Source organism: Polypterus senegalus, chromosome 14, assembly GCF_016835505.1.
Source record: "Polypterus senegalus isolate Bchr_013 chromosome 14, ASM1683550v1, whole genome shotgun sequence".
In the NCBI taxonomy this organism is placed as follows: domain Eukaryota; kingdom Metazoa; phylum Chordata; class Cladistia; order Polypteriformes; family Polypteridae; genus Polypterus; species Polypterus senegalus.
Genome location: NC_053167.1, coordinates 96,754,586 through 96,782,115, shown reverse-complemented (window position 1 = coordinate 96,782,115; position 27,530 = coordinate 96,754,586). Strand labels below are relative to the sequence as shown.

General features: G+C 37.4%; 1 protein-coding gene across 2 annotated transcripts in view; it reads left to right on the top strand.

The window, feature by feature from the left end:
• The window catches only part of zzz3 (zinc finger, ZZ-type containing 3), a 152,901-nt gene that overhangs the window by 115,011 nt on the left and 10,360 nt on the right, over nt 1–27,530 (top strand). For both annotated transcript variants that reach the window (XM_039736042.1, XM_039736041.1), the window contains 4 exons: nt 3,096–3,167; nt 12,923–13,024; nt 14,619–14,714; nt 16,100–16,249. In XM_039736042.1, the coding sequence (XP_039591976.1) occupies nt 3,096–3,167; nt 12,923–13,024; nt 14,619–14,714; nt 16,100–16,249 (420 nt within the window). The remainder of the gene's footprint in view (nt 1–3,095; nt 3,168–12,922; nt 13,025–14,618; nt 14,715–16,099; nt 16,250–27,530) is intronic.

Genomic DNA, 27,530 nt, shown 5'->3' with positions numbered 1-27,530 from the left:
GCCTGGAGGATTCAGTGTGGAGAAACTCTAGAGACAGCGTGTGTATTAACTTGTGGATTTTTCTGTGAGTATTTGGTGGCAGTGTGACGAAGTTGCTTCAAATGACGGCGTTAGCCGCGGAGCTCAGCTCAGAGCGAAATTAGGTAATGCATGATAGATAGATATGTATATATATATATGTATGTATATCTATACTAATAAAAGGCAAAGCCCTCTCTGACTGACTGACTCACTGACTGACTCATCACTAATTCTCCAACTTGCCGTGTAGGTAGAAGGCTGAAATTTGGCAGGCTCATTCCTTACAGCTTCCTTACAAAAGTTGGGCAGGTTTCATTTCGAAATTCTATGCATAATGGTCATAACTAGAAGCTATTTTCCATTTACTGTAATGGAGTTGAGCTGAAAGCCGTAAGTAGAGTTTCGCGGTGACATCACGCCTCCCACGTAATCACGCGAACTGACTGTCAACGCATCTAATGTAGAAAACCAGGAAGAGCTCAAAACGCGCTGAAGAAAAATGCATTATATAATTGAGAAGGCAGCTAAACAATAAGAAGCGAAAGGAATGACATATACTACCATATTCATGAGTGCTGCTACTTCGTAAAGAAAGCAAGGTGTAAATGTAGGGGGGCGGAGTTTCGTGTGACATCATCATGCCTCCCACGTAATTACACAGTAATAATGAAAACCAGGAAGAGCTCCAAAAAGCGCTTAAGAAAACATGCATTATATAATTAAGAAGGCAGCGAAACGATTAGATGCGAGCGAGTGACATATAAAACTATATTCAGCGCTCACGGAACTGGACGGAGGCGCAGACAAAAAGCAACAGTTCCAAAGAGTGCTGAACAAAACCTAATTACACTGCTACGCCAAATAGATAAACCACACGCCGTGGCGCAATAGTAGAGGCTTCACCTTTAGCGCCGACGTCCGAGGTTCGATTCCAGAGAGGGGATGCACAGAGTATGTACGCACGCATTTTTATTCATTTTAACTTCAAGATCCCCTTTGGTTTGAGACGATGAAAAAATATGCGTTAACGCAGAAAGACAGATCACCAATTGAAGCTTTATGAATAATGGATACTTTATTCACGATCAATGATTGTTTTGGTAAAGCCATACTCAGTGTATTCATTAGATGAACGGTAAAAAAGTAAGAGTGAGGGGAGGGTAACTTATTGAGGCACGCAGGTAAAACCACATTAGCACGCGGGCTTGTGCGCGTCAACTCAATCTGAATTTTCGCGATCACATTAAAAAAAAATATTTTTATATCATATATATATATATATATATATATATATATATATATATATGTGTGTGTGTGTGTGTGGAAATTTGTGTGTGTGTGTGTGTATATATATATATATATATATATATATATATATATATATATATATATATATATATATATATATATATATATATATATATATATATATATATATATATATATATATATCGGAGCTGGCAAAAGTTGGTCTATAGTTGTGAGTATGTGAGACTGGTAATTTGAGCGATTATGAGATTGTACTTGACAGCAAAATGGACATCTTCAACATAGGAAAGGTGCCTTTTAGCTTGAAGTCATTCTGTAGGAGGTCTGTGGCACCCTTAGATACCCCAAGGTATACTGATATCATAGTTAAGCCACTGAATTTATTACACACAATCAAGTCAAACCTAAAATCAACCCCCGCCCAAGAAAAAAAGAGGAGAGCCAATAACAAGAGCAATTTCAAAGAAGGGAGGATATCGTTTCAACACCCCACCACCCCCCAAAATATAAAAGCATAACCTAAACTTTTTTTTAATTAGGTCTTGCCATATTTTTAAAAAGTTTTGAACAGATCCTCTAAGCGAATATTTTTTTTTCTTAATTTCAAGTAGTTTAGAACCACAGTGGAGCCCATGTGTCACAAATCAGTCCTGACACTCTTCTCCACCCTTCCTGCACTCTGTTCTTTACCTCTCAATAACACACTTCCCATTACTCTGTACTTTTGATCCCAAGTATTTTATATTATAACATTAGAACATGAGAATTATTTAATTATTTAAACTTCTCCACCTTTGCCATCTCTACTACCTGTATCCTCACCATTCTGCTGACCTCCCTCTCATTAGGACACATATATTCTGTCTTGTTCATACTGACCATCATTCCTCTCCTCTCTAGAGCATATCTCTACCTCTCCAGGGTCTCCTCCACCTACTTCCTGGTCTCGCCACAGATCACAATGTCATCCACAAGACAAGATTAGATAGGAGGTCCCTGTAGACTTTATATAATACACAAATACGCACACACAATGTGGCCTAAACACACACTAAAATGAGTAAATAGAAAAGCATTTCGACTTGGCAGTCATAGTCACAGCTAGGCATTATGCACTAATTTTTGGAAAATGTTTCATATCTGGTTGATTTATAATTATTTATCAGGACTTGTAAAATCAGATTGCAGTAAACAAGCTTTCATATTTACTGTGTTAAAATGTTATAGTAAGAAAAAAATTTTAAACACTAATTGAAGAGGACATTCAATTTATGAGCAAATTCCATAAAACAAAAATTAGTTTTCCCTTTGACATTGATATATAGTATGTTGCCTAATGTGATAGCTGGAAGTGACTATTCATATCTAGTAAGGTTTTTCCAATCACATTTCTACTCTTCTTCACCGCAGCTATGATCTTTAATATTTAAATGCAACATTCATTATTTTCATTGCTAGAATATCCCTTAATTTTGTCTTTCATTGGCCAGTACACTTTTATCCATCCCCAGTTTATTTAAAATGCTATTACGTTTAGGAATCTGTCGTCTTGTCACTGAATTTTAACACTAAAAGAAGGTGAACACTAACAAGAAGATTCTCAAACTAACATCTTTAATATATACAGCATCATAGTACAGTTTCATTCTGTTTCGCAAAACCTTTATAAGAATTCATTGTTAAAGATCTCTTTAAAAATAATAATGTGTGTGCTTTCTATGAGTTTGTTTAGATTTAATTCCTGAATTCCATCACATTTTGGAAAAGAATATGTTTTCTCTGTTGATTATTATGCCTTTTTTTAGGTAATTAGAGGAAGAGTATATGATCAAACCAAACCTGATACTTTTAACCAACTTTGGACCATTGAAGAACAGGTAAGAAACTGCAAAAATGGCTTTGTTTTTACTTTTGTTCCTTATTTTGTACATTGTTTTTGTTAAATTTTTTTATGATCAACTTTTTATTAAATAAATCCAAAATGATAGGATATAAACAATAAGCAAATATATTTTGCTCCCTCTCCCAGCCACCCTGAGCCAAGGGGTTAATAAAAAGACAAAAGAAAACAAGTAAACATCTATAACTAGCAAAAATAGTCAATAAGTTACAATTCAAGATATACACATTTGAGTAGCAGCAAACCAGGTTTTAATTACATCACTTTAAGCACTATTGAGCCATGCTGGTGAAAACTCCAAATGTATTAAGTTACAAAAGGCGGACTGGCAGCTGACAACAGAACATATTCAGGTGTCTTTCAGCTGGAAGCAATAATTAATTTGGCTGCCAGGGTACTCCAACAAAACAGCTTATTTTCAGAGGTTTTAAGCAGAAGTATAGAAAGGTCTAAAAGAAGAAAGATTTGAGGTAACAAAAGAATGCTGCAAGAAAGAAAAGACCATAGGTGACAGATGTGTGTTCAAAAGGAGAAGACAGGAGGAAAGTTCTTGGTAAACCAAGAGATCATATCTGACGGAGAGGATCGGCAATGAGGCCCATCAGATGCCACTTATTGGGGAGTAGGATAAATTCTGTGTAGAATTCTGATCTAGGTTTGCTGATAGTTTGGGTTTTTAGAACACAACCTTATATTGGCGAAAACAGTGCCCCAGGTGGGGCATGAAGAGAGAGGAGAAATGTCTGTGGACCAAAGAAAAGAGCAGAGCTTTATAAGATGCTTTGCACAGTAAAGAGTAGAGGGTACAGAGAGTTTTTTCCCCTTTGGAATAGAAATATGAAAGCAGAGAGTACAGTGAGTGATTTGGTACGGGCGCAGTCAGAGAAACCCCACGTGCTCAGTGCACTGAATGGAGTTGTAGGTGGAAAAAGAATCTAGAACAAGGGGAATTTAAAATGTACTTGTAAAGAGTGTAATGTCATAAATCCTGAACTATTAAACAAATCTCCTAGCACACTGATTTCTGTGTGCTGCCAAGAGGGAAATACACAGGGTTGGCTACCTATTGAGATAATGGGATTATGAAATGTTGAAGTGAAAGAGTGCCCTTTACCAGTGGGTGCAAGTATTTTTTACAGATGTTGATGGCGTATGACAAAAAAGGTCCCAAGGAAAGTTTGGAGGCTTTAGACTTCAAGAAGATAAAAGGAACAACCCGAAGAGAGAGTGGCAAAGCAAGGAAGGATGCTAGAAAGGGAGAGAACTGAATCAATGACTTGCAGAAGTCTTCTGATGTTATCAGAGGCTAACCGTGACTGTATGAAGCCAGATTGATCGGGATGAATTAATTTGCTGATTACCTTTCTGTAAGCTGTGATTCAGACCTTTAGCTAATAGTTTTTTGTTTATCCGAGTTAATGAGAAAGGTCTGTTAAGTTGAGTAATAACTGCAAGATTAAGACTAGAGTTTAAATGGCCATCTTGAAGAGGGGCCAGAATGAAGAAATTACTTCTGGCAGGAGCCCATCCATCCCTGGGGTCTTGCCTGTGCTTATTCAGTCTAGCGATTCTTTTAAGTTCAACTAGTAGTTAGAAGTCAAGCAAAATGACACCTTTTATTGGCTAGTAAATACCCGCAAGCTTTGCAGCTGAGAAGTAGTGTGTTAAAGAAGTAATGAAAAATTAAAGGAAACATTTTGAAAATAACGTAACATGATTGTCAATGTAAATGTTTTGTCACTGTTATGAGTGTTGCTGTCATATATATATATATATATATATATACATATATATATATATATATATATATATATATATATATATATATATATATATATATATATATATATATATATATATATATATATATATATATATATATATATATATATATATATATATATATATATATATTGTCGCAGTAGGGGGCAGTAGTGCTCTCTTGAACCCTCAGGTACCACGCCAAACACCTGGTAAAATTGCCACAATGATTATATTTATTATAATAATGTGCACCAAGCACCCTCCACTCCACTATATTCATAAATCACAATTACAATAATAAATCAATAATAATCACAATCCTCCACTCCCAGACGCTGCTGGGTTCTCCTACCACCCAGCTCAGGTCCGCCTGGGAGCTCCTCAGTCGTTTATATTCCCTGACCCGAAGTGTTCCAAATCCCCAGTCCATGTGATCTTGTATCACTTCCGGTCAGGTAAAAGTACTTTTCTTCATCCCGAAGTCCGCCGCCTTTCCTATGATGAACTTCCGGTCATAGTGCACAAATAAGTCTTTGGTCCTCCTGCAGCTCTCTTGCGCCCCTGTGGTATCCAGCAGGGCTGGAGGATAAAAACTACATAATCCATGCCTCCCTGCTGGTCTTAGGGGCACCTCCATACTGCAGGGAGTGCTCCATCTGGCGGCTTGGGGGACTTGGCCGGGATAAACTGCTGGGTACCGTCCACAATATATACATGTGTGATATGTGGTTGTAATATGACCAAGCTGTGCGCTGAGCTTACTCTTAAGCATGCAACGCATAGTTGGCCAGTGTGAACAGTAATCTTGTTTCATATCTCACAGCTTGATTGCTGCTGTCATAATCGGTTTGAGTTTCATGGTTTGTTTCAATTACGACAGTATTTGTAGGACTTGTGTTGAAGTGACATTCGACATCTGTCAAGCGTTGTAAGTATACAACCAGTTTCATTGATAACTTCATATCCATTTTTTGAGAGTTTAAACATTCATAAACATCAAAGTGTCCACTACTGAAATCATCACCAGTGAATCTAAGATGTTTAAGAGGCATTGGCGGTTGTCCAAAGGTGTTAAATATTTGGCTATTTCGGTACACTTGAAAGCACAACTGAACAATTCAGCGACAGCCATCAACTAACATGCTGAACCATAGGTGAAGGGCTTAAGCATTTCACTTTATACTGCTCCTGTGTAGTATAATTATCTAAAAAAAAAGGGAAGAAAAAACAAGAGAATTTCAAAGAAGGGGAATTTTTTCAACACCCCCCCACCCCCAAAAAAAAAGCAAAACCCAAAATTTTTTTAATTGGTTTTCCCATATTTTTAAAAAGTTTGAAAGATCCTCAAAGAATATTTTTTTTTAAACAAGTAGTTTAGAACCACGTGGAGCCAGGGCAAAAGGCCCTGACCTCTTCTCCCCCCTTCCTGCCTCTGTTTTTTACCTCTCAAAACACCTTTTCCTTTATTTTTGCCCCAAGTTTTTTTTTTATAACATTAGAACATAAAATTTTTAATTATTTAAACTTCCCACCTTTCCATCTCTACTACCTGTATCCCCACTGTACCTCCCTCTTTTAGGCCCCTATATTCTGTTTTGTTTTACTGACCATTTCCTCAAAAGGGCATATCTCTTCCCCAGGGTCTCCACCTACTTCCTGGTCCCCCAAGATCACAATGTAAATCCAAAAGGGGCAAGATTGATAGGAGGTCCCTGTAATTTATAAAATACAAAATCTTTTTGGGGTTAAAACAAAAAAAAGGAAATAAAAAGCATTTATTGGCAGTCATAGTCACAGCTGGCTTACACAATTTTGGAAAATGTTTCATATCTTTGATTTTAATTATTTATCAATTGAAAATCTTTCGAAAAAAACCTTATTTTACTGTGAAAAAAGGTTATATAAGAAAAAATTTTAAACACTAATTAAAGGGTTTCAATTTATGAAAAACCAAAAAAAAAAATTGTTTTTTTTTGACATTGATATATATTGTTCCCAAGGGATAGCTGGAAGGCTATTCATATCTGAAGGTTTTCCAATCCATTTCTACTCTTTTTTTAAATGACTATATCTTTAATATTTAAATAAACATTAATTTTCATTGCTAACCCCTTTAATTTTGTCTTTCGGGTTTTACTTTTATCCATCCCAGTTTATTTAAAACAACTTTAGAATCGTGTGAATTTTAACACTGGGTAAACAACGAAGATTCTCAAACAACATTTTTAAATATAAGCTCCAGTTTCATTTTGTTTAAAAACCTTTTAAAAAGAATTCTTTTTAAAAGATCTCTTTAAAATAATAATGTGTTTTCTATGGTTTGTTTAGTTTTAAATTTCCCCAATTCCATCCATTTTAAAAAATATTTTTTTTTGTTGATTATTGGCCTTTTTGGGAATTAAGGAAAATGATCAAACCCAAAACCTGATACTTTTAACCAATTTACCATTAAAAAGGTAAAAAACTCAAAAGGTTTTTTTTTATTTTTTGTTCCTTATTTTGTACATTTTTTTTTTAAAATTTTTTTGATAACTTTTTTAAAAAATCAAAATGATGGGGATATAAACAATAAGAAATATATTTTGTCCCCCCCCAAAAATTCGAGGGGGTTAATAAAAGAAAAAAGAAAACAAGAAAACATTAATAGCAAAAATAGTCAATAAGTTAAAACAAGATATACACATTTGGTGCACAAACCTTTTTTTAATTACATACTTTAAGCACTATTGAGCCATGCTGGGGAAAACCCAAAGATTAAAAAAAGGGGACTGGCAGCTGAAACAGAACAACAGGTGTCTTTCAGCTGGAAGCAAAAAATTTTTTGGTGCAGGGTACCCAACAAAACAGCTTTTTTTCAGGGTTTTTAAAGAGAAGAAGAAAGGTCTAAAAGAAGAAAGATTTATAACAAAAGAATGCTGCAAGAAAAAAAGACCATGGGAGATTTTGGTTAAAAAGGGGAGAAAAAGGGGAGGAAAGTTCTTGGTAAAAAGAGATCTTTCTAGGAGAGGATCGGCAATGAGGCCCATCAGATGCCACTTTTGGGGAGTGGGAAAAATTTGTAAAATTTTTAATCTAGGTTTTGGGGTATTTTGGGGTTTTAGAACACAACCATAGGGGAAAACAGCCCCCCAGGTGGGGCATGAAAAAGGGGGGAGAAATGTTTTGGGGACCAAAGAAAAGAGAAAATTTATAAGATTTTGACAAAAGAAAAGGGTACAGAGAGTTTTTCCCCTTTGGAATAAAATATGAAACAGAAAAATACAGAGGTTTTTTTGGGCGAGTAAAAGAACCCCCAAGGGGCTCAGTGACTGAATGGGTTGTAGGGGGAAAAAGAATCTAGAAAAAGGGGGAATTTTAAAAATGTACTTTGAGTGTAATGTCATAACCGAACTATTAAACCTTTCCCCTTTTTCTGTTTTCTGCCAAGGGGGAATACAGGGTTCAATTTGAGATGGGGGTTTTATGTTTGAAAAGGCCCCACCGTGGGTAAGTATTTTTGATGTTGAGGGCTTGACAAAAGGCCCAAGGAAAGTTTGGGGGTTTTAACTCGAAGAAAAAAGGGGAACAACCCGGGAGAGGGGAAAAGCAAGGAAGGATGCTAAAAAGGGGAGAACTGAATCAATGATTTGAAGTTTTCTATGTTACAGAGGCAACGGGACTTTTAAAAAGGATTGCGGGATGAATTAATTTGCTGATTCCCCTTTCTGTAAGCGTGATTGACCTTTAGCAATAGTTTTTTGTTTATCCGAAGTTAATGAAAAAGGGTCTTTGTTGAGTAAAAACTGCAAGATTAAGACTAGATTTTAAAAATGGCATCTTAAGGGGGGGCCAGAATGAAGAAATTATTTTTGGGGGCCCCATCCACCCCGGGGGTTTTGCCTGTGCTTATTCAGTCTAGCTTTTTCTTTTAAGTTAAACAGTAGTTAAAAGCAAAAAAAATGACCCCTTTTTATTTATTAAAATACTCCCCGGCGAGAAGTAGTGTGTTAAAGAAAATGAAAATTAAAAGGAAACTTTTTAAAAAAAACCAACATGATTGTCAAAAATGTTTTTCACTGTTATAGTGTTGTGTCATATATATATATATATATATATATAATATATATATATATATATATATATATATATATATATATATATATATATATATATATTATTTAAATATTATTATATAATATATATATATATATATATATATAATATATATATATATATAATTTCAGTGGGGGGAGTGCCCCTTTTAACCCTCAGGTACCCCCAAACATTTTAAAAATTCCACAATGTTTTAATTTATTAAAAATGTACCAAAACCTCCACTCCCTATTTTCATAAATCACAATTACAATAAAAATCAATATAACCCAACCTCCACCCCCAGGCGCTTTCCCCTCCACCACCCAGCTCAGGTCCCGCCGGGGTCCCAAAGTTTTTTTCCCCAACCCGAAGTGTTCCCCCCCACCCCATGATCTTGATACCCGGCGGAAAAGTATTTTCTTCACCCCAAAGTCCGCCCCTTCCTTGAGAATTTCCCGGCCAGTGCCAAATAAGTTTTTGGGTCCCCCCGCAGCCTTTTTCCCCCCTTGGTACCGGGGGGGAAAAAACTACATAATCCATCCCCCTTGGTCTTGGGGCACCTCCATACTGCAGGGGGTGCCCATCTGGCGGTTGGGGACTTGGCGGGATAAACTGCGGGGACCGCCCAAATATATACATTGTGATTGGTTTTAAATGCCCCGGGGCGCTGAGCTTACTCTTAAGCATAAAACGATAGCCCCGGGGAACATAATCTTGTTTATATCCACAGTTATTGCCGCACGTTTGAGTTTCATGGTTTGTTTAAAAATGAAGTTTTTTGGGGACTTGTGTTAATGACTTGACATTTTAAAGCGTGTAAGTATACAACCAGTTTCATTGATAACTTCATATCCATTTTTGGATTTTAAAAAATTATCTTTATTAAACATCAAAAAAAGTTTTTTCCCCAAAAAATTTTTTTTTTCACTTGGGTTTTAAACCAAAAAACCAAGGTAAAAAATTTTCCCAAGGGTTTGTTTTTTAAAAAAGGTAATTTAAATGGTTTTCCCAAAGGTTTGGGTTTTAAAAAAAAAAATTTTTGGAAAAAAAATTTTTTTCGGGTACCCCCTTGAAAAGGGTTTTAAAAAAAAACTGAAAAAAAACCTTACAAAGGGGCCAAAAAAAAACCAAAATTAAAAACAGTCCAAGGGGGCCGGAAGGGTGGAAACAATCAAAAAAAAAATTTACCCCCCCCCTGGGGGAATAATTATTCCGGGAATTCATTAAAAAGCCAACCTTTTTAAAAACCTTTGTCCAAAGGTAAAATTCAATAAAAGTACTTTAAAACCCAAAAAAGGTTTCCAGAATTAAAATTGGGGCCTAAATTAAATGGCCGTCCCCAAAAAAAATGCCAAACCCCGGGGAAGAAAAATTTGGGAAAGGGGGGAAAAAAGGTTTCAAATCCCTTTTCCGGGGTTTTTATTTGGAAACCCAATTTTTTTCCCCCCCAAAAGGGAATTAGTTTCTTTAAAAATTCGGGAAATCCCCAAAAAAAAGGCCCCTTTTTTTAAGGGGGCCCCCAAAAAAAGGGGGGGTTTTCCCTGGGAATTAAAAAAGGTTAAAAGTTCGGGGGAACCAAATTTAAAGTAATTTTTCTTAAAAATAAAAAACCAACCAAAATTTAAACTTATTTAACAAAATTAAGAACGGAGAAAAAAACCCAAAAGAGTGGGAAAAAGCCGGTTTAAAGGGGATTTAAAAGGGTTTCAGCATCAGTGGGGGAAAGGAAACGCAAAACAAGGAAGGGGGAAATTTAAAGAAATTTTTTGGAAAAACCCCCCCGGGACCGGAAAACACCCGAATAGAAAAAAGGGGGGGCCCCAAAATGAAGGGGGTTTTTGAAAAAAGGGCCCTTACCCTTTAAGCCAAAAATTTTGTAACCATTTTAACTTTAAGTAAAAATTTCACCTTCCCCTTTTTGGGGGTTTGGGTTATAAAAAATTTGGAATCAATTTTTCAGTTCATCCACCTCAAAACTTTAAAACCTTTTACCGAAATTATTTGCTTGGGAAAGTTTTCGGGGGTGTGTTTTAGAGTGATTTCCCGAGCCTTGCAAAAATTTTTTCCTGTTGATGGGGAAAAATAAAATGCTGGGGAAAAAGAATTAATTTGGGCTTGGTGAAAAAGAACGTTCCCCTTCAATTTTTCACTCTTTGTTATATTGCAGCCATTTGCTAAAATCATTTAAATTAATTTTTTCCTCATTAATGTACACACAGCACCCCATATTGACAGACAAAAAAGAATTTTTGAAATTGTTGCAGATTTATTAAAAAGAAAAACTGAAATATCACATGGTCCTAAGTATTCAGACCCTTTGCTCAGTATTTAGTAGAAGCACCCTTTTGAGCTAATACAGCCATGAGTCTTCTTGGGAAAGATGCAACAAGTTTTTCACACCTGGATTTGGGGATCCTCTGCCATTCCTCCTTGCAGATCCTCTCCAGTTCTGTCAGGTTGGATGGTAAACGCGTGGTGGACAGCCATTTTAGGTCTCTCAGAGATGCTCAATTGGGTTTAAGTCAGGGCTCTGGCTGGGCCATTCAAGAACAGTCACAGAGTTGTTGTGAAGCCACTCCTTCGTTATTTTAGCTGTGTGCTTAGGGTCATTGTCTTGTTGGAAGGTAAACCTTCGCCCAGTCTGAGGTCCTTAGCACTCTGGAAAGGTTTTTGTCCAGGATATCCCTGTACTTGGCGCATTCATCTTTCCCTCGATTGCAACCAGTCGTCCTGTCCCTGCAGCTGAAAAACCCCCCACAGCATGATGCTGCCACCGCCATGCTTCACTGTGGGGACTGTATTGGACAAGTGATGAGCAGTGCCTGGTTGTCTCCACACATACTGCTTAGAATTAAGGCCAAAAAGTTCTATCTTGGTCTCATCAGACCAGAGAATCTTATTTCTCACCATCTCAGAGTCCTTCAGGTGTCTTTTAGCAAACTCCATGCGGGCTGTCATGTGTCTTGCACTGAGGAGAGGCTTCCGACAGGCCACTCTGCCATAAAGCCCTGACTGGTGGAGGGCTGCAGTGATGGTTGACTTTCTACAACTTTCTCCCATCTCCTGACTGCATCTCTGGAGCTCAGCCAAAGTGATCTTTGGGTTCTTCTTTACCTCTCTCACCAAGGCTCTTCTCCCCCGGTTAGCTCAGCTTGGCCGGACGGCCAGCTCTAGGAAGGGTTCTGGTCGTCCCAAACGTCTTCCATTTAAGGATTATGGAGGCCACTGTGCTCTTGGGAACCTTAAGTGCAGCAGAAATTTTTTTGTAACCTTGGCCAGATCTGTGCCTTGCCACAATTCAGTCTCTTTGCTCTTCAGGCAGTTCCTTTGACCTCATGATTCTCATTTGCTCTGACATGCATTGTGAGCTGTAAGGTCTTATATAGACAGGTGTGTGGCTTTCCTAATCAAAGTCCAATCAGTATAATCAAACACAGCTGGACTCAAATGAAGGTGATCTCAAGGATGATCAGAAAAAATGGAAAGCACCTGAGTTAAATATATGAGTGTCACAGCAAAGGGTCTGAATACTTAGGACCATGTGATATTTCAGTTTTTTTTTTAATAAATCTGCAACAATTTCAAAAATTCTTTTTTTTGTCTGTCAATATGGGGTGCTGTGTGTACATTAATGACGGAAAAAATTAATTTAAATGATTTTAGCAAATGGCTGCAATAAAACAAAGAGTGAAAAATTGAAGGTGGTGTGAATACTTTCCGTACCCACTGTATATTGTATACCTCAATTCTGTAGTTAAAGTATAAACCACTGAAGTACCACTATTTGAAAATAAATTGCCTAAATATTTTTCTTCATTTTAGAAGAAGGTAGATTGTCTTCTGCAGTCATGCGTTAAGTGTAGTTCAAGTTATACAAAGTTATTTTATCTCCAGAAAAAATTGGAACAACTGCTTTTGAAGTATCCTCCAGAAGAAATTGAGTCTAAACGCTGGCAGAAGATAGCAGATGAGCTGGGCAATAGGACAGCAAAACAGGTGCAGTATTGTTTGTAGCACTGCTGTTGATTATTTTTATTCACTTCATTTTGTCTTTTTAGTAAATGAAAGTACAGTATATAGTTAGATGTGTTTGAAAAGTTTAAATAACAATGAGTAATTAAAATTGACATACTAATAATGCAGCATTGTTAATACATCTTATTTTGTATATCACAGTATCATAATTAATGGCTGAAGATCTAATATCCAGGTTTACCAAGTTAACTGATTGCCCTGAAATCTTTTTCCTCTAATCTGTACTGTACTGGGGCATTATTTGATGTGAAGTCTTTTTCCCCCTTTCCTTATAGTATCTGACATCACCTCCAACCATGTCGTTGTTGCCCTCCCTATTGAACTCATCTCCTCCATATTCATTTTGGTATATCTCTTCACTAAATCATCTTCTGCTTTTTTCTGTCAGCTTTCCAAAACCACCTTATTCTGTTTCTCCCTAGCATAAAACGTACTGTATAATCTTTATACCAAGTCTTTGTCTTAACTTGTCCTTTGTTATACTTTTAACTCTGTGACAGTCCATGTATCCATCTGATTATTCTCAGCTAAGTGGTTTCCATCTTTGCTACATATTCCACTTTAAATGGCCATTTCTCACTCCTTCACAGTATATTATTCCTCACACAGCTATCATAACATTTGCTGTTCTGTGCTAGTCAAGACTCCTTTAGAAGACTTTCAGAATACTGGGTCTTGACCACTCTCGTGCTGATGAATGGCTCAATTGCCAGCATGATGGACTTGTCTCACTGTAAAACGTACTTCTGAAATGTATGTTGAAGAAAAGAAAGTTAAGATTATGTAAAAAAAGAAAAACATTTATACTCCCTTTTGAATTTCTTACACTTTTATACACAATTTCAGAGTCAGTTTTTAAAGTTTAGACAGATATTTAGTGATAAATGTAGAAACTGTGCAAGCATGTTGTAGTGAAGCAAACAAAGATATAAAATGTAGTGAAATAGAAATTTAGAATAAGCTTAAATACACAAAATCATTAAAAATTGTCACTGTTTGGCACAATCTGTTTTGTTTTTGAGGAAAAGACGATGAGCTGTGTTAAGCTGTGCATCATATTGAGCATACACTATCAAGAAGCTAGGTTAATTTTACTTTTTTTTAATTAGTGACGCACAATTTCAGTTGACCAGGCTCTTCAGCTTCTCTTCTTTGAATTAATGTGACATACTCCTTATGCAGAAACATGAGTCATATGCAGTGTGGTTGAAAAATGGTATTGTTAAGAAGAACTTTTCAGGTTCAGGAGCAACTTACCGTGATTGAATGTTGTAAAACATGCTTACTAACACGTTTACTTTACTACTCCATTTTATGTGCAGTACATATATGTAAACCATTAAATAATATGAAAAGATGTGTACAGTCCCAAATAGATTGGCTGTCTGTAAAAATGCATCAATTTGAAACATCCTGAGTTAGAAGAAAATGCACTTATTCAATTGTACTTGCATCAAAAACTGTCCATTTGTTTTGTAATGAGCAACATATAGAACGGTACAGTTTTCTCTATTCATGAATGAAATATTTAAAAGTGTTAACTTTCTTATTCCAGGTTGCAAGCAGAGTTCAGAAGTATTTTATAAAACTGACAAAAGCTGGCATTCCCGTACCTGGAAGAACACCTAATTTATACATGTATAACAGAAAGGTACAGTGAAAATGTTCTTTCAATAAAACCATTCTTTCAAAAAAAAAAAAAAGGTCATGGACTTTTGTGTATTAGGTGCTGTTAATTACTAATAGCATTAATGATGATCATATTGACAAGGTACAATAAAAACTACAGTTTACAACTACAATGGGAAGTATTAAATACACATCATTTGTAATTGTAATAGTTAAAAAATGCGGCACATAGTTCTTAAAGCAGCAGTGTTTTTAAAATTCTTCCACTGCATCTTTCAAGTCTACACATTTAATAAAAAAGTTTGTATGCTTATTTTACTTTCATTTTCCGTTTTTTCTGTTTCCCCTTTTAACTGTTTATTTCCTGGTTAATGGCAGTCATAATTTAGCTGGCAAACTTTCAATGAAAACATGTCCACACCCAGTGCTGCAAGTTGTAATACATAAAAAAAAAAAAAAATAAGCAAGCAAGCAAGCTTTTGCTTCCTTATGCTCCATTTTATGAGTCCAATCTTTTCCCTGCACAATTGACAGATCATTCTAAAGCTGAAATAATTATTCTTATTTCTAGAGTAACAATGTTTAGAGTGGGATTCAGTTTTGTCAGTGTCAGTTTATAATGAGTATAGGCAGTGATGGACATGCAGTTGATAAAGAGAGTTACTATTTAGGCAGAATTACGAATAATAAAGAATGGACCACACCAACAAGTGCCTTTGGCAAAAACTGTCTCTGGCAGTAGCATAATGCATCAAGGTAGTGTGGTAGCGAGTGCAGTGTAGTCAGAAAATGACCCTGAGATAGGGTTAAAGGGCAATCTCCTTAGTGGCCTCTTGAGTATGTAGTTATGAGAAAGTGTGTGGCAAGAACACAGTGGAGCTAGAAGAAGAGTCACAATTTAGATAGAGCAGAAACATGGAGGAAAAAAAGTGCATACTGAGGTATTTTTGATTAGGTAAGCGGGTAAACCCCACTACCTTGCAAACAGGGACTCTTAAACTGCATAGGTAGGACGAAAGAGTAAACAGTGTTTTTATTTTCAGCTCTTGATTTTTTTACTTTCTTATTTCTTTCTTTTTCTTATTTATCTATCATTATGTCATTTGTTTATTTACTGAATTCATGTTTTGTGTATTTTCTTTTTCAAAAGAAAATGGATATTTTAAAATTAGCTTTAAAATTACCTGGGCTTCTTTGCAGAAACTTACAAAGTGGAATTAAATACTTAACTACTAGTTATAATGCTTGCTGCAATATTTAAATCTTAACTGTTTTTTTTTTTGTATGAAAATGTGCTATATAAATAAATAAAATAAAACAGGTGCAGGGGTTTCAGATTTCTGCCTTTGTTACTATTGTTGAACATATTCTATGTGAATTAATTTCATTCTCTCTAAATCCTTGTAGGCTTCCAGCAAGCGTCAGCATCATCTGAACAAACACCTGTACCGACCCTCCACCTTTCTGGCTTCTTATGAGCCTCCTGTTTATATGGATGATGATGATGATCAATCAGGTTACTACAGCAACCAGCAGGATGTAACAACTGAAGACTCTGTAAGTGTTACAGTTTTGAATGAGCATTCATTTTGTATTGACAACTCTTGTACATTTAAGAGTATTTGATATAAATCAAATTTAGTTTGATGCATTAAAGCAGGCATGTCAAACTCACTACCATTGGTGGGCCGCTTCGACTGCCATATGCGGCCAGCTGGCTGCACTGTACCAAATACTATTATACAAAGTTAATGTAGCTTTCTTTCCAATACTGAAAACTTTAAAAAATGTAACACTTAAAGTTTAAAGAAAAGCAATTTATTTCAATACAATCTTCGTACAACACCGTACAATTAGTCTTAGCCTCTTAGCTATGTCCTTATATTATTATATTATATTTATTATATTATATTCATTGCTTATATAGGAGTCTTACAGTGTGAGATTTATTTATTTTGTCCCGACACTTGGCATCTCTTGTTAGTAACTAGTTTGTAAATATCAGGCTTGAAATCTTGTGCAGCTGCAACTTTTATGAGGGATGAAAGGTGCTCGACAGTAAGTCTTAAGTGATGTGGGATTTTGGTAGCTTTCATTAACGAAAACAATTGCTCACAAATGTAAGTGTTTCTGAACATAGACAGTATTCTCGATGACAACTTATGGATCTGCACATACGAGGGTGGCAGGTAAGCATACAAGCCTGGAACACCAACTTCGTTGTATTTTGCCACCAGAATAGAATCTAACTGCAGTTCAATCAATTCCATTTGGATATTCTCAGACGCATTCTCAATGTTGTAAGAGTATGGTGACGTAAACAGCACAAAGTCCTGTTCGTGTGAACTGAAATCGCGAAAACGCTCACTGAATTCATTGCTCAGTAATACAAGTTGGAAAACAAATCCTCCAAAAATCTAATTTTACTTTACTAAGTTTACTTCAAAGTTTATATTGTAAAATAAGCCGATATGCAATATGCCCCCTGACCTACACTAATTATACAAACTCAAAATCACAAAAATCTGTTAATACAACTCACCAACATCTCGTGTCCACTTCAGATCTTCAGCTGTAGTCTGCACTAACTGTTCGTTACAATACTAGCACAAAATTAGATAAAACTAGAGCAAAAAAAACGTGAAAATATGCGAGCTATTACTACTCGTGATGATCAGTTCTGCCCAGTGGCCAGTCTCAGCAGCCCAGCCAGTAATGTAGCCCAGTGGTCTGCAATCTGTTTGACACCAAGGACCTCTTTACTAGAATCAAATTTTTCCAGGGACCGGTGGGTTGTTGGAGGTTGGAGTTTATAGGGTGATTATGGGCGGTTTGTAGGGCAGTTTTATACACAATTTACATTTGTTTTAATTTAGTAATCGAAATTATACAGCTTATCATAATGCAGAATCAGTGAGAGCCCTGAGCTTTTTTCCTGCAACCAGACGATCCCATCTGGGGAGGATGGAAGACAGTGACACGTGAAGTGTGTTGCTTATGTTCAGTATACTCCGTAATCTCATTTTGGTTGCTGTCACTGCATAAAAGGTGGATCACAAAGATAGGATGTTGGAAATGGAAGCAGCTTCAATAGCTTCTTTCGCATTATTTTAATCTTCTCCTGTCTACAAGTTTTGCTGACGAGAATTTTTCTCAACATTTCCTTGCAATGATACATTTTCAGGGTGCGAATGGATGCCCAAATCCAATGGCTGAAGCACTGCCGTGCAGTTGGGTGGGAGGAATTCAACATGAACATTATCTAAGTGCGGAAGCATGTTGTGGTCAGCACCGTTATCAATCAGAAGCCAAATTATCCTTTTCTTCTTCATATTGTGAGGTTTCTGAACTCTTTTGGGATCTGGGATCCCCCACCCAACGTGAACGACACACTGAAGTGCATCCCGAAATGCTATTGCCACGTATGATGTTAATCCGGGTCCCAAGAGAGTGTAAAAACCTCATGTATTCTTGAATGAGTGGCGCATTAATATGAATGTTTCTTGAACAAGCATCACTGCAACCACATAAAAACGGCTTTTTCAGCGTCTTCAAATGCAGCAGTTCGCATACGTTTGCAACCCAGTATTTTTCTTCTTTTTTGCATATAACAAGTATGCCATTTCTATGGAAGGGTGATGAGTTAAATTCTAATGGATGTTTTTCAAATGTTGATGAGCAATAAGGAAAATGTATCACTTAAAACCACACAAAACAAAAACAGCAAAAAACAGTACAAGGAAAGTTCGAAGAAAGAACATTTTTTTTACAGTGTTTCTGTTTGGGGATCGTTGTGCAAATGTCCACAACTGAGCTGTGACCGCAGAACTAACTGCTCTGTGGAGATTCATTGAAGCATTTCAAGGTCACTTCGTCATAATGAAAGTATCTGCTGCTGAATGTACTTCGTAGTAACGACATTTCTATGGACTCGTGTCATATGGGGAAACTGTCAGAAACATAAAAATACTTTGTTGTAATAATCTCTCACTGTGGTCTCTCTCCTCTTTCTGCTCCGCTGCAAAGCCCCGCCCACCTAGCGTTCTGAAAAGTGTCCTCAGTGAAGGGGGCAGCCTTTTTGCTGTAGCCCTTCACTGAGTGAGTCTCCATTGCTGGACTGCAGCCTAGCACTTCGGTTGCTACTTCACGGCTGCAACTATACTAGCAGATGACGTTTCCAGTACAGTAATGCCGTGGGAAAACGTGCTTTTGTCAGAAGACAGCAGTAAGAAAAGTCAATAAGTAACGCCGAAGATGCAGAATGATTCAGTCACAAACGATAGTAATGATTTTGTACAAGTTTAGTGCTAACTAGGATCTGTCATGCGGGCCACACAGATTTCTGTTGTGGGCCGCGTGTTTGACATGCCTGCATTAAAGGCTTTGATTTCTTCTTTTACTCTTTTTTTTCTGAATTTTGCAATATTGTTTTTCTGTAATAGGGGAAGTAGCTAAAGTAAAGCAAAAACTAAACAGTGAACAATAACTGAATATCTAGTACATCACAGTGCCTCATGTATTAATTATGAAGGTAGAGCACTTGACAACTTGATTTTGCTGGTTAAGTGAACTACTAAATATCTATCTATCTATCTCTCTATCGACCTATCGACCCATCGATCTATCTATCTCTCTATCGACCTATCGACCTACCGAAATTAAATCTTTAATTGCACAGCAGTTGCTTGAAACCTACAAGCCATTTTTGACAAGAACAAACCATTTAGCACATGTCATGTGGAGGGCCTGTGGGATTGGAATTTTTAATAGAAAATGTTTGAAGAGGGATGGCAGAGGTTTTAGTTGTTTAATCCTTTTAGTGGCATCACACCCAACTATAATGTGTGTAAGTGTGGAGCACACATGAAGAATAAAAGGGAGCGGGTAGATGCAAGAAAGGGGGTAGGGAAAGGAAAGTGATTGCTGGCAATAGGAAAAGGTAGATGGTGGAATACAGTATGTGTTGGGTAGCACAGGCCTGCTGAGCAGTAAAACAAGGAAGGAGCTGATTCATGTATAATTATGTTTTTCTTCTATGCTTCCTAATTCTGTTTTGTAATTCTGACATATATGTACTAGTTATCTTTTGTCATGCATTTTTACTACACTGAGAAGTTAGTCATCTTTTGTCACCCTAATTTTAATGCATTAGATTTCCTCTCTTGTTCTTCATATGTTAACTCTGAAATACTGTGACTCCCTTCGTACATATCGTTGTACAACTCTTTTGTACTTCTCTGCTACCCCCGACTTCCTTAGACAATACCATAGCTTCTCTCAGGGCACCCTGTCATATGCTTTCTCCAGGTCCACAAAGACACAATAATAATAATAATGCATTTTATTTATAGGGCACTTTACATTTGTAGTAAATCTCAAAGTGCTAAATAAAAAGTTTAAACAAAGGCAAAACAAGTTAAAAACATTGAAAAAAACAACAATAATTAATAGCATTCTTGTTAATATGCTTTCCTAAATAGAAAGGTCTTTAGCTGTTTTTTAAAACAGCCCACAATCTGATGTGTTCTCAGGCTCTCTGGTAGGGCATTCCAGAGCCGTGGAGCAGCCACTGCAAAGGCTCAGTCACCCATTGTACGAAGTTTGGTCATGGGGGTGAAGGCAGTAGGTATTTGCAAAATGGAGGTTTCTTGTAATGGATTGTAATATAAGGAGTTCCTTTAGGTATTGTGCAGCATTTCCATGGATACACTGGTGAGTAAGCAGATAAAGTTAGTATTCAATACGGAGGTAAATAGGGAGCCAATGAAGTGACTGAAGGATTGGTGAAATGTGTTCATATTTCTGAACTCTCATCAGGATCCTTGCAGCACTATTTTGAATTTATTGTAGCTTTTGAAGGCTCTTGTTGGTATCTCAATGAGGAGTGCATTACAGTTGTCCTGCCAGGAGGAGACAAAGGCATGAACTAGCTTTTCAGTATCACAGAGGGAGAGGCAGCGAGACGGAGTTTGGCTATATTTCAGAGATGAAGGAACGCAATTTTACTAAGGTGATGGGCATGTGTATCAAATGACAGATGGGAGTCTAACTTGACACCCAAATTTGTAACTAAAGGGGAGAGGGCAATATTACTGTCAGAAAAGGAAGTACAATTTACGGAGAAACTCAGTTGATAGGGGCTACCAATTAAAAGAGCTTCAGTTTTGGTGCTGTTCAGCTTGAGGAAGTTCTTGGACATCCAAGCCTCAATCTCATCCTAGCAAGAGGAAAGAGTTAATGGAGGTGTAAGGGAGGTCGAATCCAGTCTCACATAGAGCTGTGTATCATAGGCATAATAGTGGAATGCAATTTCATTCCGATGATGTGACCCAGGGGTAGCATATAGATGTTGAAAATGGTCTGCCCAAGGACTGATCTTTGTGGGACCCTACAGGTGACAGTGTGGGTACGAGATTTAGTGTCCCCCAGGGCCACATACTCAGCACTATCTGTGAGATAGGACTCAAACCACTTTAGAGCAGTGTCCGGAAGTCCAATTATATAGTGGAGGAGAATATTATGATATAAAATGCAGCTGTAAGATCCAGAAGGATAAGGAGTGATGGAGAGCCCTGGTCAGCGGCCATCAGGAAGTCATTGGTGACTCTGACCTGGGCTGTCTCTGTACTGTGAGAAGATTGGAAACCAGACTGAAATTTTTCAGACAGAATTAATTTTTTGAGGTGATCCTGAAGCTGGACCAAAGCAACCTTTTCCAAAACCTTAGATGAAAGTGGAAGGTTGGAAATTGGACAATAGTTTGCTATCACTTCATGATCCAAAGAGGATTTTTTTTTTTAAATGAGGTCTAATTTTTGTGGTTTTCAAGGCCAGTGGGACTAAGCCTCTCTGGAGAGAGTGATTAATGATATCAGCAAGAGGAGTGGGAAAAGGGTCCAATGAGCATGTTGAAGGCCTCATCCTCTGGATGATGCCCTCAACTTCTTTAACTACGGTACATAGGAATTGGGAGAGGCAGTCCATTGGCTTTGATATGGAAACATCCAGCGATGGAGGGCTGGAAATGGACAATGAGGAACAGATGGTGTCTACCTTAAAGATGAAATATTCAGTAAAATTATTACACTGCTCCTCTGTGAAATTATTACAGGCGTAGGTATGAGGATTGAGTAAATGATTTATCACGGATAAAAGTTGTTTGGAGTTTCCAGGACTGTTATTAATTAAATTTGAATAGTAGTGAGTAGTTTTTTTGGTGTTCTCGATAGGCTAATTTGTGGACCGTTTAACTGGTTGCAACAAAACGCTGCTAGAGGGCTCGTCCAGCTGCTTTCATCTGTCAAAGCTCACTTGTAAACCACAGGGCAGATTTTACAAAAGAGATCACTCGTGATTTAACTGGAGCATGGGTCTCAAGGATGTTCTGGAGCCTATTGTTGTAATAATCGACTAATTCACTGACATAAGAAAGGTGGGGAGCAATGGAGAAGTTCTTAATGTTAGCATTTAAATCAGTTGAGTTAATTTTTTTTAGGCTCCTGAAGCAGATACAGCGCTGTGGTTTACAGTTTTGTGAAATTGTGGGTAAATCCACTGAAACAATTTAGTGATCGGAAGCACCAAGATCAAATACTTGGAAGTCAGAGATGCGGACTGAGTCAGTAATGACTAAATAGAGGGTATGGCTCTTGTGAGTGGGGACCTCAACAAGTTGCCTCAGATTTAGGCAGTCCAGAAGCTCTAAGAGCTGGGCAGCAAAATAATTAGAGGGTGTGTCCATATGAATGTTCAGATCTCCAAGAATGAGTACATTTGATGATGTTGTACAGAAAGATGAAAGCAGCTCATTCATTTCCAAAATGAAATCAAGGTATTGTTTTGGTGGACAATAAATAAGAAGTGCTGTTATAAAAAGTGGATGCTTGCATTTCGAAAACCCCCCAAAATAATTTTTAATCTTTTGGGAACCCAAAAAGGGTTTTTTCCTTCATTAAAGGCTAAAACCGGTACAACAACCTAGTAGGAAGGGTAAAATAATAAATTTTAAACCTTAGATGGATTACAGCCGCCCCCCAGCCACGGGGGCCCCGGGAAAAGGAAGGCCCCTTTTCGAGGAAAACCCCCAGGAGCCAAAAAAACCCATTTAAATGGTTTAAAAAACGGCCGAAAATTTAATATTTACCCCCCCCCCCCCCCCCCCCCCCCCCCCCCCCCCCCCCCCCCCCCCCCCCCCCCCCCCCCCCCCCCCCCCCCCCCCCCCCCCCCCCCCCCCCCCCCCCCCCCCCCCCCCCCCCCCCCCCCCCCCCCCCCCCCCCCCCCCCCGATTTTTTAAAAAATTGACCGGGTGGACAAAAAACCCCTATACCAAGGGTTTTTTTAAATTTTTGGGAAAGAAGATTCCATTAAAAAATCTGATTAAAAACTCCACTGCCATCTCTCCTAAACACCTCCATGCTTCCACAGGTATGTCATCTGGACCTACGGCATTTCCATTTTTCACCCTCTTCATAGCTGTCCTTACTTCCTCCTTGCTAATCGTTTGCACTTCCTGATTCACTATCTCCACGTCATCCAACCTTCTCTCTCTCTCTCTCTCTCTCTCTTCATTCATCAGCCTCTCAAAGTACTCTTTCCATCTGCTCAACACACTCTCCTCACTTGCGAGTACGTTTCCATATTTATCCTTTATCACCTTAACCTGTTGCACATCTTTCCCAGCTCCGTCCCTCTGTCTAGCCAATCAGTACAGGTCCTTTTCGCCCTCCTTAGTGTCCAGCCTCTCATACAACTCATCATATGCCTTTTCTTGAGCCTTCGCCACCTATCTCTTCACCTTGAGCCTTATCTCTTTGTACTCTTGTCTACTTTCTGCATCTCACTGACTATCCCACTTCTTCTTCGCTGGAGAAAGATATCTCCATTTCTATTTGAAACGGGTCACATTAACAAAAGGTAAAAGATCTTAAGAGTGCTAATGGGGCACAATCATTTCTTTAAGCTAGACACTGTCAGGTGGGTGCACAATGTTACAGTACAAGTTTTTAATGTAAAAAAAAAAAAAAAGATACAGGTTATTCTACTTTGCTATACTTGAATAGCTACATTGTATTTAGTTGTTAAGATGCATGCTCAGTGAAATGAGTACCAGCAGCTTTTTATTATACATGAAATTACCTCCTCCTTGTCCGTTCTAACTAAACTAATTATGAAAGCATCAACCTCCATTAGTTTGTGAGGTGTCTTTTTGGTCATAACATTTTAAAAATAGACTTAAATTTTGTGCTGTGATTAAAATGAATGCCTGTCTGTTTAGGGTAAATTTGAATGTGTTTTAAGTCAGTAGTATTTTACTTTGAAAGTACTTCTAGTTAATAGGATTTGTTTAAAGCTCTCTACTCCATCCTGTGGTGTAAAGAGATACTGCAGTGCACAGTAAGTACAGAAAAGTTGTGGTGACTTGGAATTCCCGCCCTGAACTTATCTTGCAGCACTGCCACATGAAGTAGTATATTGTAATAATAGTATAGTAGGATTTTATACCTGTGTAGTTTGCATTGTACATTGTCCATTTTGTGTGTGTGTGCCGCTAAGTCATTGCCTGGGCTTCTACACATTTAAATTCTGGTTTGGGAGCTTTTCACAGGACAGAACTATAAGCTGTAAGGTGATGATTGACGACATCAACCTTCATAGGCGGGATCTTGAAGTGTCTGTCTGAAACTGTTGCGATCATTAACAAATGACAAGTCTAACCACCAAAACTATAAAGGGGAGAAGGAAGTAATCTGGACGAATGGTCAACCTACATAGTAGTTACAGTTAAGGAAAAGAAAGAAAAGATGCAGATGAAAAAAGTTAGAAATGAACCACCCTGCTGTCGGCATGGACGAGGTTAGTAAGGTGGCCATCTACACACTTTTTTAACTCCTTCCTTGCGCTCTGGCTAGCCAATTTTCAAAGGGGGAGGTTGGAAACTTGTTTTGTTTGAGTGCCGTCTTCAAATATTGAATCATTCAAGAGCCTTTCATCTTCTGATGTTCTCCCCTCCACACACGAACAATGCAATGTTGGACTCTTGTGTCTGTTTATGTATGTGTATGTATGTATGTGTTCATAATTACATACACATATATATATAATATACACGGGCGCACACACACACACACACACACATATATATATATACGAGTATTTTACAAAAGTTGAGCCATATTATATATTGCAGTGCCCTCCATAATGTTTTGGACAAAGACACATTGTTTCTTGATTTACACCTTTGCTTCACAGTTTAAAAGTACAAATCGAACAGTTCAGAAGTGATGGTGTACGTTGCAGACTTTAATTTAAGGGTATTTACATATATTTCAGTCTTAGGATGTACACCTGACAGCACTTTTTATATAAGGCACCATAATGTTTGGGACAGTTGGCATCACAGGTGTTTGAGATTACTCAGGTGTGTTTAGTTGCATCATTAGTGCAGCCATATGATATCTAGGCTTCCTTCTACCTATAAACTAACTTTGGAGTCTGTAGTTGCTATTATTCAACATGAGGATAAGAGCTGTGCCAATGAAAGTCAAAGAAGCCATTATGAGGCTGAAAAACAAAATAAAACCATTAGAGACATTGGTAAATCCTTAGGATTATCTAAATGAGCTGTTGAATATCATTAAGAAGAAAGCAAGCACTGGTGAGCTCAGTAATCACACTGCAGATGACAAATGAATCTTCACAATGGTAAAGAAAAAGCCCCAAACACCTGTCTGACGGATCAGAGACAGTCTTCAGGAGGCAGATGAGTATGTGTTAGAGACTACTATCTGCTGAAGACTTCACAGACAGAAATACAGAGACTGTACTTTAAGATGCAAACCACTAGTTGGCCACAAAAACAGGATGGTCAGATTACAGATTGAGAAAAAGTACTTAACAGAGCTTGTGGAATTCTGGAAAAAGGTGTTGTGGACAGATATGTCAAAGATTAACCTGCATCAGAGTGATGGCAAGAGCAGAGTATGGAGACTTAAGGAACTGTCCAAATTCCAAAGCATACCACCTCATCATGTGTTGAGGGGTGTTATGGCTTGGATATGTGTATGACTGCCACAGGTTATGGCACATTTATCTTCATTAAGGATGTAACTGCTGATTGCAGTTGCACAATAAATTTGTAGATGTATAGAAACATCTACTCAAGTTCCAGTAAATGCCTGAAAACTCATTGAAAGGCGCTTTATTCTGCAAGTTAGTGACCCCAAACATACTGCTAAGGCAATACAGCAGTTTTTCAAAGCTAAAAAGTAGAAAGGTATTCAGTGGCCATGCCAGTCACTCAATTTAAATCCAATTGAGCATGCCTTCCATATGCTGTGAAGAAATAAGCAGGAGCTGAAGATGGCTGCATTAGAGGCTTGGCAGAGTGTCACCAGAGAAGATATTCAGCACCTGATGATATCTGTGAATCTCAATATTGAAGTAGTCATTGCATGCCAAGGATATGAAACTAAATTACTTCTTTTAATATACTTACCATTGCTGTGTCCCAAACATTATAGTGTCCTGAAATGGGGAACCATGCAGAGTGTTGTCATTTCTGCATGGTTTGAAAGAAATGTATGCAGTTACCCTTAAAGTCTGGAATTTAAACTTTAATCACATCTGAATTGTTTCATTTGTAATTTAAATCTGTGGAGCAGAGGGGTACATCAAGGAAAAATGTGTCTTTGTCACAAACATGGGGGCACTGTATATAGTTTAAAAAAAAAAATCAGGTCTATATACACATTATAATCCAACATAACTGACAATAGAAATCACATCCAAAGTGAAATGTGAGAAAGTTTGCATATATTATTTTTTGTTTTGTTATTCTTTGTACAGCATACTATCTGCAAGGGAAATAATGTGGTTTTTAAATATGTAGACCATAAATATTCCATGATGCACTGACAAAGTTATAGCTAATTAAAATAGCCAAAAATTGATCACAAAAGTAGGGTAAATGTGAATTGGGAAAATGAGTTTTAATCATGATTAAAAATTCCATTCCTTAATGCCAAAGGTCCTTTAATAGGATTTTGTCATTTACAGTTTTAATTTGTCAATGCCTGCAGAGTAATTGACAAATTGTGTTGTTTGTTGAGCTTTTGTATTGTTTCATAGGGGGGGTACATTGAATGTGGGCATTCTGACAACAGCAGTAAAAACAATTGTAGACTCCTTGTTAACACAGGAGTTTAGGTTTTTATTTTTTATCGTCTTATGAACCACTGATTTTTAAAGGTTTTCAAACTTGAATTAGATGGAGTTTGTTTGAGAATATTATGTCATATTTTTGTTTACATGGGACATAGGAAGGTGTAGCTGTAAAGTGCTAGAGAAAGTAATAAATTACATTGTACAAATTCTCCACTAGATAGAGCTGTTGTATTGACTGAAGAAAAAGTGTTATTTAAAATAAGGTAGCTTGAATCTGTTTTTACTGTAGTTAAACTATTGAGATAAAACAGGTTTGTAATCTGTGACACAAATTAAATCACTAGGTGGACTATGGATAAGAAAAAGTCTATGTTAATTTGTATTACTAGACTTTTAAAATATAGTATATACCAACAGGATTCCTTCTCCATTTTTCCTCTCATGAACCAGTTTGTCCTTTTACCAAAAATATAAGGGTATGAAATGCATTCAGATGGTTTCTTATATAGGGATGGGTATCTGCACTGATGTCCCAATACGATTCAGATTCACAATGACCTGATTCAGTTCAGTATCGATTTTATCTTGACTGAATTAGCATGCACTGATATATTTGAAGTGATGGCTTTTTTAGAAATTTCTTAACCATGTGTAGACAACATTAATACAGTGTGAC